Genomic DNA, 12,784 nt, shown 5'->3' on the forward strand with positions numbered 1-12,784 from the left:
TCTTTCTCTCTCTCTCTCTCTTTTCTGAAGGCAGAAAGGCAACCAGGGGGTACCGACGATGCCCCTCAAACACATTTCTCCCAGCCATTGATGCCTTGTTTTTTCTATGAGCATATCATTTCCAGATGGAGCCCATGAATAAACTGATGGAAACAAGTCGAGTGAAACTGGAAACTAAAGAAACACTGCAAAGGGGAAAGAACGAGGGAGAGGAGAGAGGGAGGAATGGAGGGAGGGAGAGAGAGAGGGGTGTAATAACAATCTCTTTCAAATACGAAAAAGAACGGCACAGCTGTCAGTTTAACCCGCAGAAACAGAGCGACTCTGTACAAGAGACAGTGCCGGTGCAAAGAGAGAGAGAGAGAGGCTGGGGGAGAATGTGAAAGTATTATTTTGAATCCCAGGCCAGAGACACTGCCTAAATGTACAGAGATCCCACAAGCTTTACAACCAGGTAGGATTTCATTACAATCCTAACAATCCAGACTGCAGGCTTAAAAAACACTGAAACTGACCCAAGCAGTTATATTATAAATCACATACACAATATGCAAGCAAGCATACTGTAGTTTATCTATTGAATCATTTTATCCACTTACAAATCATGTTTTATCACTTATTCCTATCATGTTAAGTGTTGTTTGTTAGACTCAATCAGCTGGTTGTAATGTGTAGTTATCTACAGTATGGTACTACTGCAGCTGTCGATCATCATAAACACATCTCAAATCCCAAAACCTTTATGGTCCACAGCCCCTTCCTCACAGCTGTGGCCATGACTGATGCCGGATTTTGTCGTTTCTGGTGAGTTTTTGAGAGTGCCCTTGACTGCTTCAGCGAGGCCCCTGCACAGCAGTGAGGTCGTGGGTATTGATGGATGGATTTGAGAACCTCGCCGTGGAATGCACACTAAGGCCCCCAGAAGCAGCGCGGCCATTTTTCCTGCGATTCTCGTGAGCCAAGACAAACACAGGCCCTTCCAGAAATTTCAATTTGCGAGGAGGGAAACCGCGAGGAAGGGGGTTAGAGTGGCTTGAATATAATTCTAGTTGTAGTACTTTAACATCTTCTACTGCAGTGAAGAGGAAACCGCCAAAATTTGTAGCTTGACTCCACCATAAACTGGATAATGGAACTAGACTGAAAAAAAAACTGACAAGACTGGTTGCAGGGTCGCACTTTAGTTTTAACGGCACTGCCTCGCCTGGAGACAATTTCTCCCTGCCTAATGTTTACCCTGCATTCAACTCAATCCAGTCTCACTGGAAGTGCAGGAACCAGCCACATAACATCTTATCAACCACTTCGAACTGAAACAGTAGAAGGGAGGTGTGTGTGTGTGTGTGTGTTTGTGTGTGTGTGTGTGTGGAGGGGAGGAGGTGACAATGCTTTCTGCCTTACCCCCTCCCAGGCATTCAGAGTGCCCTGATCTCCTCTGCCCACTGCAGCACTCTCCTGGTCTTATCTGTGCATATCTTCAGCACCAGGGGAGCGAATGGGATTCCCTTAACAGAGGCAGATGGCCGACCCATTCGTGTGCTAACAGGAGATTTAGCCGTGATTGTTCTTAATGCCTGGGTGCATTATGCGAGGCCCCGGCCGCAAGCTCCATGAGAAAGGGCCTCCAAACAAGGCACATTTACATCTAATAATGAAGCCGTAATGACCCCGGAGAGTGATTATTTGCATGCATTTGGAGGTCTCTGTGTAAACTTTGCAGGGGCGCAGGCTGCGGCAGTTCTCTGCCCAGCGAAATGGTTTGCAGATTCAAGCCAGAGAAAGAGAGAGAGAGAGAGAAAGAGCCCATGGGGAACACATATGCTGTTTGGAACCGCAGGAGTTGAGCAGCAAAAATATTCATGACGTCTTATTCATGCTTGTCGAAGTCCTGTGTCAGATTTAAATACAAAAAAACACCCACAGTTTATCTAAAGTACCCTTACAAACAATGCAGTTATATAAGTTGAGTAGTGAAGGGGTTCAACAGAACGTATTTTTCATACTCTGTTCCTTTTAATAAAAATTATAGTGCTTATAGTGCTTCAGGCTTGTTGATTGAAGTTTTTATTTACCATTTGTAGATGTAAATATTTGTAGTTAACTTGTTCATTTCGTTGGTATTTGGTTGTTTGAGAGACTGATAAACACATATTGTTCCCACCAGCCCTGCACTATGTAGTTTTCTGCTCTGGGTCGTAAACACTGCAAAACTGCGTTTACAACAGAATATCACCCAATATATTGCTATTTAGCTTTTATCAAAGCCAAGCTTGTATGCTGTATGTCAGTTAGCTCGCTAGACAAAAAGCTGTAATACCATGAAATGTAAGCTTTAAAACTAACGTGCATTTTATGAAATCAAATAAAAAAACTTGGATGTATATGGATCAATTTTTTTATATAAAACATATGGTCATGGTGCTGTTACAGAGTTGTAACACGTCTGTTTGACAACTTATGATCCCGATGCTCTCAGATTCACAGAATCTCTTTATGAGGATCTCTTTATAACAGTCTTTACACCCATGGGGTGAATGTCTCCACAGCCACTTACACAACCACCGCATAACATCTCATCACTAGAATGATCATGCTCCTCATATCCCAAATGGCTTTGCAGTTTTAACATCTTTTCCCAGCTATCCAAAAAGTAAAGTAAGTCTCAGCAAAACCCTATTTCACACAAGGATCTCTACTAAAATCAGTCTTTAGACCGAAAGGCTTTAACAGTGGAGTGGACCTAATTAGGGAGCCTTGCCTGAAGCTTGCTGAGACTTCTCTTTTAGTAGATGTGTATGCCCACCCCCCCACCCCCCCACCCCCTAGGCATCTCAGCACGAAGCTGTCAGTGAACCGTAACATTGCTGTTTTTTACATAAACGTCACAGGCGATTGGTCCTGCACCACGGATTAGACACTTCTTTTTTTCGGCCTGCTCAGGGGGAAGCGCTCTTTATCGCTCTTCAACGCTTCTCCAGCACTGACCCCGCCTCCACTGCCACCGAGCTGCACAGCTTCTGGGCCAATTAAGATTAAAGTCTGTTAGGGTAAGCGCTTGTGTTTTTGTTTTCTTTCTCTTTTTGCTGTTGTTGTTGTTGTTGTTGTTGTTGTTGCTCTTCTTCTTCTTTTCTTCCTGTTTTTGTTTTGTTCTCTCATAGACATCCAGCCACCAGTGAGTGAGTGAGTGAGTAAGCTCTGTCTGTGGGACGTGAGCCGTACGAGTGCTCAGAGGAAATAAGACACAGAGAGAGTTTTTGCCATGCCTTCAAGTTCTACGAAGCAGGATGAAGTTGGTGGTGGTAGTGGAGGCGTGTATGTGTGTGTCTGTGTCTGTGTATTTGTGTTTGTGTGTGTGCGTGAATGTGTAGGCAAGGGGGGGTTAATTATACCTAAAGGGAAATCCCATTTAAATGCACCCAGGCAGCACACAGGGATTGGCAGTCAGATCAAATGACCGCCGAATGCAAATCCCTATAAATCCATTACATTCATGTGCTTCTGACAACATCACCATCCCCCTCTCCACACACACACACACACACACACACACACACACACACACACACACACACACACACACACACACACACACACACACACACACACACACACACACACACACACACACACACACACACACACACACACACACACACACACACACACACACACACACACACACACACACACACACACACACACACACACACACACACACACAGCCACCACCACCTCCACCTCCACCTCCACCTCCACCTCCACCTCCACCTCTTTCCTCTCCCATCCTTGAACCAGTACACAGCCAAAGCCCGGTCTCCTCTATTCAGTTCAGCCCCTCTCTGAGACATCACGTGGGTCCTCTACTGTGGGCCTCCTCCCAGGCTTGCCTTGGTCTTTCGTACGTACACCACCGAGTGCACATCTGGAACAAGATGGCTGAAGCCGCTCCGAAACGTGGCGAGTAGACGTCCTGTACAGGGGGAGAGAGGGGGGGAGAGATCAGCACCCCCACTCACAAACTCAATGAAGCCGGTGAAGAAACAGCCTATGAACTTCAGAGAGATTTATTCAATATCCGCAGCCAACTTCTAATCATGACTCACTCACATTTCTTTCAGGATTTTCCAGATTTCAAATGACTGACAAGAGGCGTAGACTGAAGCTATACTGTGAACAGTTTAAAAGTTTTTACAACCCACAAAAACAAAAGTCTCACTGAAAATATATAACCCTGTCAGGGCACACACCAGATGGGCTAGCTTACAGCAACCCGCGCCCGACTGTTTTGACCATTACAGCTAAATTACAGGCTGTCTGTGGATTTAAATTGCAATGACACCTTATGAACTGACAGACATATTTATAACTATGTCATGCGGGCTTTACAACAAGACATTAAAGAAGTGTCTTTTTTCTTCCCCCCTCCTGTGTCTTCTGAAACTTGTGAGGGAGTTTTGTTGGCCCCGAGCCAAAGAGGATTTCACCAGCATTCATCTTTCACCACAGAAGACACTCCTACACAGAAGGCTGTTTTTAAAGAGCTACCTACTCAGCAAGGAACAAAGCAGTGGAGCGCTGTTGTAGATTAGGTGCTACCTTACATTTAGCAGAGCCGTGGGGTCCCACACACCTAATGTCGTCTAAAAACAACCCCGGAGAAAAATCTCCCTGTCACTTCGAAACAAAAACAACTGTCTGATAGATTATGTTCAAACTGACAAAGATAACATGGGTTGAAACTTTCCCAAAGATTGTTTAGCCTGCCTATCATGATCTGATACCTCACAGAAACCCTGGAGAAGCCACAGGCCTACAGAGGTTCAGTGCATTCAGTTCAGGATGGGAACAATCTGGACATCCACCAGCTTGTTCTTCTCAGTTCAAACATTACTACATGTTTCCCTTTTAAAAACGGCTCTGGATCTGTTGTTTACATTGTGGATGTCTATGAATGTTTTTATAATTTTCTTGGAAACATACAAGTGAAAATGTAAAAACATGTGCCCAAAATCACATCTTTTATGTAGAATAAGCAGTTGCAACCAGCAAGCATATGTTTGAGAGGACTACATGACTAAAATCTCCTAGTGCTCTATATTGCCCAATGTCTCTGGAGCAGTAATGTTGCAATTATGTGAGTAAGCTTGTACTTTGCACTGAATTGAAATACAACTGTGTGGTATGGCTTGTTATAACAAAAACTTGTGGTGTCTGAGGTCATAGCCATTTGTCTACAATTTTATCAACTGAACATGTGCTCCAGCAAGGGAAAACAAGCCTTAGTGGCACTAATGTCAGTGGTGTAGTCTATGTGATACGCAAGACTAAGCAGTATACCCACTTAAAAAGCATCACCATCTCAGTATACCCACTTAAAATAGGCAAGGATAGGTGTTAACATTTGGCATTGATCACAGTATACCCACTACAGCTAGCTATACTACATCTCAGTATACCCACTACAGCTAACTATGCTACATCTCAGCATACTCACTACAGCTAACTATACTATATCTCAGCATACCCACTACAGCTAACTATACTACATCTCAGCATACCCACTACAGCTAACTATACTACATCTCAGTATACCCACTACAGCTAACTATGCTACATCTCAGCATACCCACTACAGCTAACTATACTACATCTCAGCATACCCACTACAGCTAATTAGACTACACCACTGACTGATGTCATGTGTTGTGTTCCTGCTAGCTCTGGTAGATAACCAACCTGTCCAGGTCCTCTGGTCTCTGAGCGAGAAGCTGGAGCACTGGGGGTGGGAGTGGCAGATGGCGGCCGCCTCCTTGGCACTGTGCACGGACAGAACACAGCCCTGCTGGCTGTACGAGGGCCAGCATCGGTAGTCCACATTCCCCGCACTGCTCACGCCGCGCATGGAGGTGTACTCTAGATGGAGGGAGAGAAGGAGAAAGGGAGGGAGGGAGGGAGAGAAGGAGAAAGGGAGGGAGGGAGGGAGAGAAGGAGAGAGGGAGGGAGGGAGAGGGCGTCAGGCCAAATGTATCATATACACAAGCAGTATACATATCACATGTTGAAGAGGAAGGGATGAAGAGAGGGGGGCTAGAGGGAAAGTGTCCAAACATCACTAACAGAAGAAGAGATATGCAAGTAATGAGCCGCACTCAGAAACCAAGTAGGGGAGCAAAGGTCTGAACAGGGGGAGAGAGAGGGGGGTGAGCATGGGGTTCTGAGCCCCAACCCATGGGATACAAGACGGAGGGGAAACACGGCTGCCCACTGGCAGTAAGGCAAAGGGGAAGGGGAACGGAGACAGAGCGGAGAGGGGCTTACAGTCATGATGGAGAGAAATCCTGTTAGGAGGCCTCCGTATGAGGTTCCCATGGCCAGGTGAGGCAACCAGGAGAGAGGGGGGGGGGGGGGTTGAGGGGCTCCGCACGTATGAGAGGGGAGACGAGTGACTATGGCGAATTGCTCCCTCTTTTGTAAGTTGCTTTGGATAAAAGCATCAGCTAAGTGAATAAATGTGAATAGCCCAACATCCATGCACTGTAATAGAGGATTTGCTGACTGAAATGAACCCAGTCCAGCCATCTTGTCACTTTGACTGAGGTAATGTGCCGTGTAGTTTCAAGTTTAATACAAGTTCATCCTTAAACACATGTTGACACAGCTTAACTCAGTCAAAGCCACAAGATGACTTTACCAGTGGGTTAAGTTGAGTATGCCAACATTTTTTTACAGTGTATGATTCTAACTTATTTTACAAAAAGAATAGACCCTCATAAAACAGAAACAGAAATATGTAGTTTCGCCATCACCTCAAGCCTGTACTTACAACGCATTCTGGTTTTAGATCACTCTATTAGTCACAAATAGGGCAGATGAAGAATATATTTCATAATGACTGTGTTATTGAGCATAATGTGGTTTTCAGCTAAGTGTTCCCAGAAACACTAAAGTTATTCAGACACAGTCTAAGGCAGGAGGGTCCCCCCCCCCATACCACCAAAAACTCATCTGCTAAACATTAACAGGGCCAAGTAAGCTATGAGAGCGCGCGCGTGCACACACACACACACACACACACACACACACACACACACGCACTGAGCCTCACATATGCTCCCCGTCAGAACAGAAGTTCTTCTCATTCGCCAGAGGCTAAAGTGTCGTGTTACTGTTGCGTGTGTGCAAGTATGCGTCCATGCGTGTGTGTGTGTGTGTGTGTGTGTGTGTGTGTGTGTGTGTGTGTGTGTGTACATGTGTGTGTGTGTGTGTGTGTATGTTTCTTCACCTTCATTACTAGTGCTGGAAACGAGTGCTAGCATACTAATTAGAGCCATGCAGGACAGCGGTGACACAAAACAGCAAACAGAAGGGGGTCTTAACGGGGGCAAAAAACACACGCACTGAAAACTCAGCCATCCCATACGGCCTACACGCTTCAAACAGTGCATAGGCACGCATTTGTAATTGATTCCAGAGGTGCTGTTCAGTTTACACCAGGCTAAAAACAGAAAGAAATGTGTTCTATACATTAACGCCTGGCCAGTGACATTGGCCCCACCTTCCAAGGCTTTTACTGAAGTTAAACTCTGTCAAGGTGTAATTTATAGATGTCAGAGCTCAGGTCATCGCCCAGGGAACGGCGAAAAAAGCCTGTAAAGAGAAGGGAGACAGTGCTGTTTCGCCTCTGCTTGAAGGAGGATTAGGTTACGTCCTTCCCTCGTTTTTTTTCTTTCTTTTTTAATAGTGGGAGACTTGCACATCTGCTGTGGAGGAGCACTTCAAAAGCGTGCAGGATTCACGCCGACACAAGGTTTCAGTCGTGCGTCTTTTTTTTCTTCTCCACGCCATGTGGATTCTCGCTCCCGCAGCACCGTAGCACCACAGCCTGGCAGGCCAGTGGGGTGAAGCACGTCTCCGGCAGACAGCAGCAGGGAGCGTGGAAGTCCCACACAAAGCGTTAGAGCAGCTGGAGAAAGGGAGTATCGGGTGACCGTCTCAGGAAGGGCGCCCAATACCCACCCCATCCCTCGGATGGCTAATGAAGGAGGGGGGGGGGGGGTTGCTCTGTCAAACACATTAACACGTGTGCCGGGGGGGGGGGGGGGGGGACTATACCAAGCAGAGAAATCTTACCCCTGATTAATGTTGGAGGCAAGTTCTCAAGGTGGAGCCCAGACTTGAAGATGTGGAAAACCTCTTCAAAGGCCTCCAGTGTTCCATTGATGTCGTTTCTTAATTCAGCTGAGGATGAAAGGAGAATGTTAGCCCACCGGCAACAATGAGGGATAATTAACAAACACCGCAAATATACACAATTAAACAAACAGAGAGGTGCAAATGAAAACACTGCCTGAACAGGTATCAGTCCTCACAGTTATTACATTTTTAAGAGGTTGTTGCACCTGTCCTAACATATCAATCTGTTTTGATAATGTATGACTAAATGTGAGTTCCTATAGACAAAGCAATGCAAAAAGGCAGAGTAACAGTTTTATAACAAATGCAAAAATAAATGCAAATAAACTAATAAAGAATTTCACTCACCCGTTGAATTCATAATCTGATCAACTAGAGGCCTTAGTGTAGGCGGAGCTTGGTGAGGTAGAAGGTAAAGGAAGAAATACCTGCGAATTGAAGAACACACCAAAAAAGTTTGAATGTTTCAAGTCTGTGGAAGAAAATTCCAAAATAACACAACCGTCCTGTAAACGGCTAGACCACAAAGCACAAACAGTAAATCTATCCAGGCAGACAGCACACGTGCTTCAGATACAATCCCTAAGCATGTCACCCCTAAGCTGACCTTTACAAAGCTACATGTCAACAAGGCAATACAAGGCAATTCATCACTCAAAAAAAAAAAAAAAAAGACTGTTGACATCCCACCGGGAATTCTGACACAAAAGCCTCTGGGACGTCACTAGAAAGGTGGTGTCCTCTGGCCTCACCTGTGGGCATTGTAGAGGTTCCGCATCTCGTTCATGCCCTCGCAACGCCCCCGCTCCGAGCAGCGGCCGCTGAAGTTGCGCAGGGGGAATTGGAGGAAGCAGTCTGCGTCCTTGCGGCAGAGGGGCTCCCTGGCGGTGGCGTCGTCCAGGTCGGTGAGCTTCAGCTCGCCGTCCACCATCACAAACTGCCGCGGCTGGAAGTCCAGCAGGGCGACCGAGCCCAGGGGAGACTGGGACAGGTAGTGCAGCAGCCGCACCACACCAAGACACACCTGAGGAGGGGAGAGGAGGGGAGAGGAGAGGAGAGGAGAGGAAAGAATGCATGATTAATACTGTTCTGCATTAATATTCTGCACATGTCCTCTTGATGCTCAACTGGTAGATCAAAATGGATGATACGCAACACTATACCCAAGCTTGGTCAGTACCATACTCAAAGCCACACTCAGCACCATACTACTTTTTTTTCTACAGTAACCAACTGAACATCATTTTGAAAAGAACAAAAATGTGAGTTTTATTCCAATCTCATTTTGTAGGAATGGATAGAATACATCCTTGCATAAGGTTGCTTGCAGAGAAGGCAGATAAAGTTAAGCTGCACAAGTTAAGTGCAGATCAGACTAACTGAAACCCAACAATAGAATGAGAATACAAAGCATAGTTTTTAAAAGCGTTAGTGTTGTTTTTGATTGTTTTGCCTTAGGGGTGAAACTAAAATGTGATCTCCATGTGTCTCCCAACACTGGGTGAGACACAGAAGGGTTGAGACCCAGATCACGAGTTCACACAAGAATTTGGTCTTTGACTTTAAAGTGGAATGCATGCGGAGGGGTTGGCTTTCGGGAGGGTGGTGGATCACTTGGCGGAAAATGATTTGGTCATGGTGGGAACTAAGCATAGCAGTGGCATTAGGTAACCGCTTGCTGACTGACTAGTAGATAGCCTACTGTAAAAACAGTGCTTACTGAGGCTATAATAACCCTGGCTGCTCGGCAACTTCTATTATTCTATCAAACACAACAGGGTGATTGTGACCAAATTGATTTTCTTTAAACAGCAGATCACATACAGTATATCAGTCTAACATGAGGACTTTTCTTAAACAAGATATGAATGTGTTCTGTGCTTACAACCTATGACATGAATGCTATCCTAAAGCATGCTATAACTCATGCACACTGCAACATACGCACTGTATCACATATCTGTAGGTGTAACATATAGAAAGTTGAGAGAGGAGGTAGATACTGATTAGCTACATGAGAGCAATGGGTGGAAAATTAGCAGGGCACGAGTGAGATGACACTGGAGATAAGCGCTAAGCCCTAGACATCTCTCTTCCCCCACAGTATTTGATCAGCCTTGCCCTGAAACAAGAGTTGGTGGGGGGGCCTGAAAAGTTAATCCACTCCAGGCCAGGAATGTCATGCTGCCACCACCCCCCATCCCCCTCGGCCCAGCCCCCCCAATCTCAGGTAGGCCCCTGTGGGACGCTATAGGAGGTGGGGGCTGCCCTGATTAACACTGCTGGGGAGAGGGTGGGTGGTTGAGTGTGTGTGTGTGTGTGTGTGTGTGTGTGTGTGTGTGTGTTTGTGTGAGTGTGTGTTGGGTGGAAGGTGGGAAGGGCAGAAAGAGAGGCAGGGGGGCCTTACCCGAAAGCGCTCTTCCCAGGGACTCTGCAGGAGTTGAATCATCTGTAGTGGAGTCCCCTGTTCCAGGATGGCAGTGATCCCTCCTGCTGGTGTTCTATCCCGACAGTGACCTTTGAGCTACCAATCAAAACGTCAGTCAATTGGTTGAACTAAAGGTTATGGCGTTTTAAACTACATGGAGGAGAATGGGTTACATGCAGTAATTAAAACAGCAGTATTCTTTCCCTTTAACAACTCCCTTTTGTTTGCTTTTGATGGACGGATTCGTTCTGTGAACATGTGTTTCACAAAGAGGCCGTTGCAATAATTGCACAAATTGGGTTTAGTTAAGTGATGTGTAATGGGGCATAGCAAATAGAGGGATCTCGTTTTACCTCCCCTCACAGACGCGCTTTGTGCCTGTCGCTTGTTCATTGTGTCCAGCTTCAAATAGGACTAAATGGTAGCACTGGTTTTAGAAGCAATTCAATTTGTCAGAAGGCTCCCGAGCACAAAAACGACGGTAAGCCATCTATGATATGGCGCTCAACAACATGCCCTATAATGTTGAGGTTTTTACAGAAGTTTTTCACCTACCTTTACAATATTTGGATGCTGTAATCTCTGCAAGAGGACTATTTCTTTCTTCAGTTTGAAAGACACAAGTTCGTGGCAGCCCACATGATCTTTAAACTCCTCAAGACATTTTCTCATGTCAGTGCCTTGGTTGTTGATAGATTTTAGTGCAATTGTTAATCCATCTGGCAAGTCCACTTTCACGACAGTTTTCGTGTAGCCCGAGCCGAGGAAATCCACAACTTTCATGTCATCGAGCTGGTCGCAGCCAACCACATCTTCATCAGGCGAACTGGATCCGATTAATTTTTCTTTGTGGTTATATTTACGCATTCGATCTGGTTTTATTGATGGATAGAACGACACAAAGTTTCCCGAAAACTCCAGTAGATTGTCCCCATCCGTCGCAATGTAGAAGGGTATAATTTCTTCGTGTCTCTCCTGAAGTTCTTTAAATAAAATATTCTGTACCGAGAGAAAATCCACGCCAGGGTGTCGACTGGCAAATGTCTTTTCTTGGAGATCATAGTGCCAACTCCTCATAAGAAATGTTGAAGCAAGAACCAGCAATGCGAAAAGTGCTACCGCGCAAAGTGGGCTTCTTGCAGACGACATGCTCGGTCCTGGGAAGCGAGTTGTGCTGAGGGCTGTCAACATACCTCTGTGTAGTAAAGTTTCTTGTCACATGTAAGCAAATCTACCGACCAGCCCTTACTTTGTCATTTGAGGTAAAGTAGACACGCCTCTGAGCGTGACTACGCCTACCGTAGAAGCTGATTAACATCTGGGTGGAATGCCTCGAATGTTCGCTCAAACAAGCGAAAATCGCAGCAATATCAGTATGAAAAATGGTCTACAATGGTCCCACTACAATAATAATAATAATAATAATAATAATAATAATAATAATAACTTCAGCATATCGCTAAGATAAAAAAAACGGTACAAGCTTAGACTATTTAGAATGTTCTAAATATCTGCAAAAGAAAATCTCGCAAGAAACTGAAATCTGCAACAGTTAATTGAACTGTTCATTTGAACAGTAGGCCTATTTTATTCCGTCTGACAAGTGAATGAGAACAGACGACACGGCGAAGGTGGTAAGACGGTACGCTAGGGGGCAGCAAAATACCTGTCTAATGTCTTGGTTATTTGTTGTTGGGGGCAGGAAGGTTAATGCATGGAGATGGGTGTGTGATATCAGCTGTGGTTGTAAATTCATCTATTTAGATCTTATTAATTCGTTCCATCAAACGTAAGGATTTTCTTTAATTTAGGCCAAAAACATAACAAGGGCATCTTCTTTATATAAGTTCATTATGTTAGCCTGTACATTTACCATAGACACTCATTGTTGAACTGGTCCATATAATAGTTTGTAGATATGCTAGAGAGAGAAAGAGAGAGAGAGAACCCCTTAGCCACTTTATTACTGAAATCTTCTTTGCTTGAAGTGTGCCGAGGCCATAAATAAAGAATTCCCATTGCATCGCTGCTCACTGAGAGACAAATCTGCCACAGAAAATTACCATGGGTGTCGCTCCAGGAACACCCACAATCCCAAGCAGCCAACGCCGAAAGAACAGAATCCAGAAGAGGCAGTTTGTGTGGACATCAGCAGCACAATGC

The 12,784-nt window shown here is 45.2% G+C and overlaps 1 protein-coding gene across 1 annotated transcript; it reads right to left on the reverse strand.

Annotated features, from left to right (window-relative positions):
- Positions 1 to 3,776: 3,776 nt before the first annotated feature.
- Positions 3,777 to 11,784, reverse strand: pkdccb (protein kinase domain containing, cytoplasmic b). The gene is made up of 7 exons (XM_076299888.1): positions 11,177 to 11,784; positions 10,601 to 10,717; positions 8,946 to 9,217; positions 8,542 to 8,621; positions 8,131 to 8,238; positions 5,737 to 5,913; positions 3,777 to 3,970 (listed from the first exon to the last, which is right to left on the reverse strand). The coding sequence occupies exons 1-7, from the start codon at positions 11,768 to 11,770 to the stop codon at positions 3,861 to 3,863; spliced, it is 1,458 nt and encodes a 485-aa protein (XP_076156003.1). The 5' UTR covers positions 11,771 to 11,784; the 3' UTR covers positions 3,777 to 3,860.
- Positions 11,785 to 12,784: the final 1,000 nt, after the last annotated feature.

Source organism: Alosa pseudoharengus, unplaced genomic scaffold, assembly GCF_046254945.1.
Source record: "Alosa pseudoharengus isolate Yale_2024_CS ecotype anadromous, Long Island Sound unplaced genomic scaffold, YU_APseudo_1.1 YU_APseudo_1.1_scf_22, whole genome shotgun sequence".
NCBI lineage: Eukaryota > Metazoa > Chordata > Actinopteri > Clupeiformes > Clupeidae > Alosa > Alosa pseudoharengus.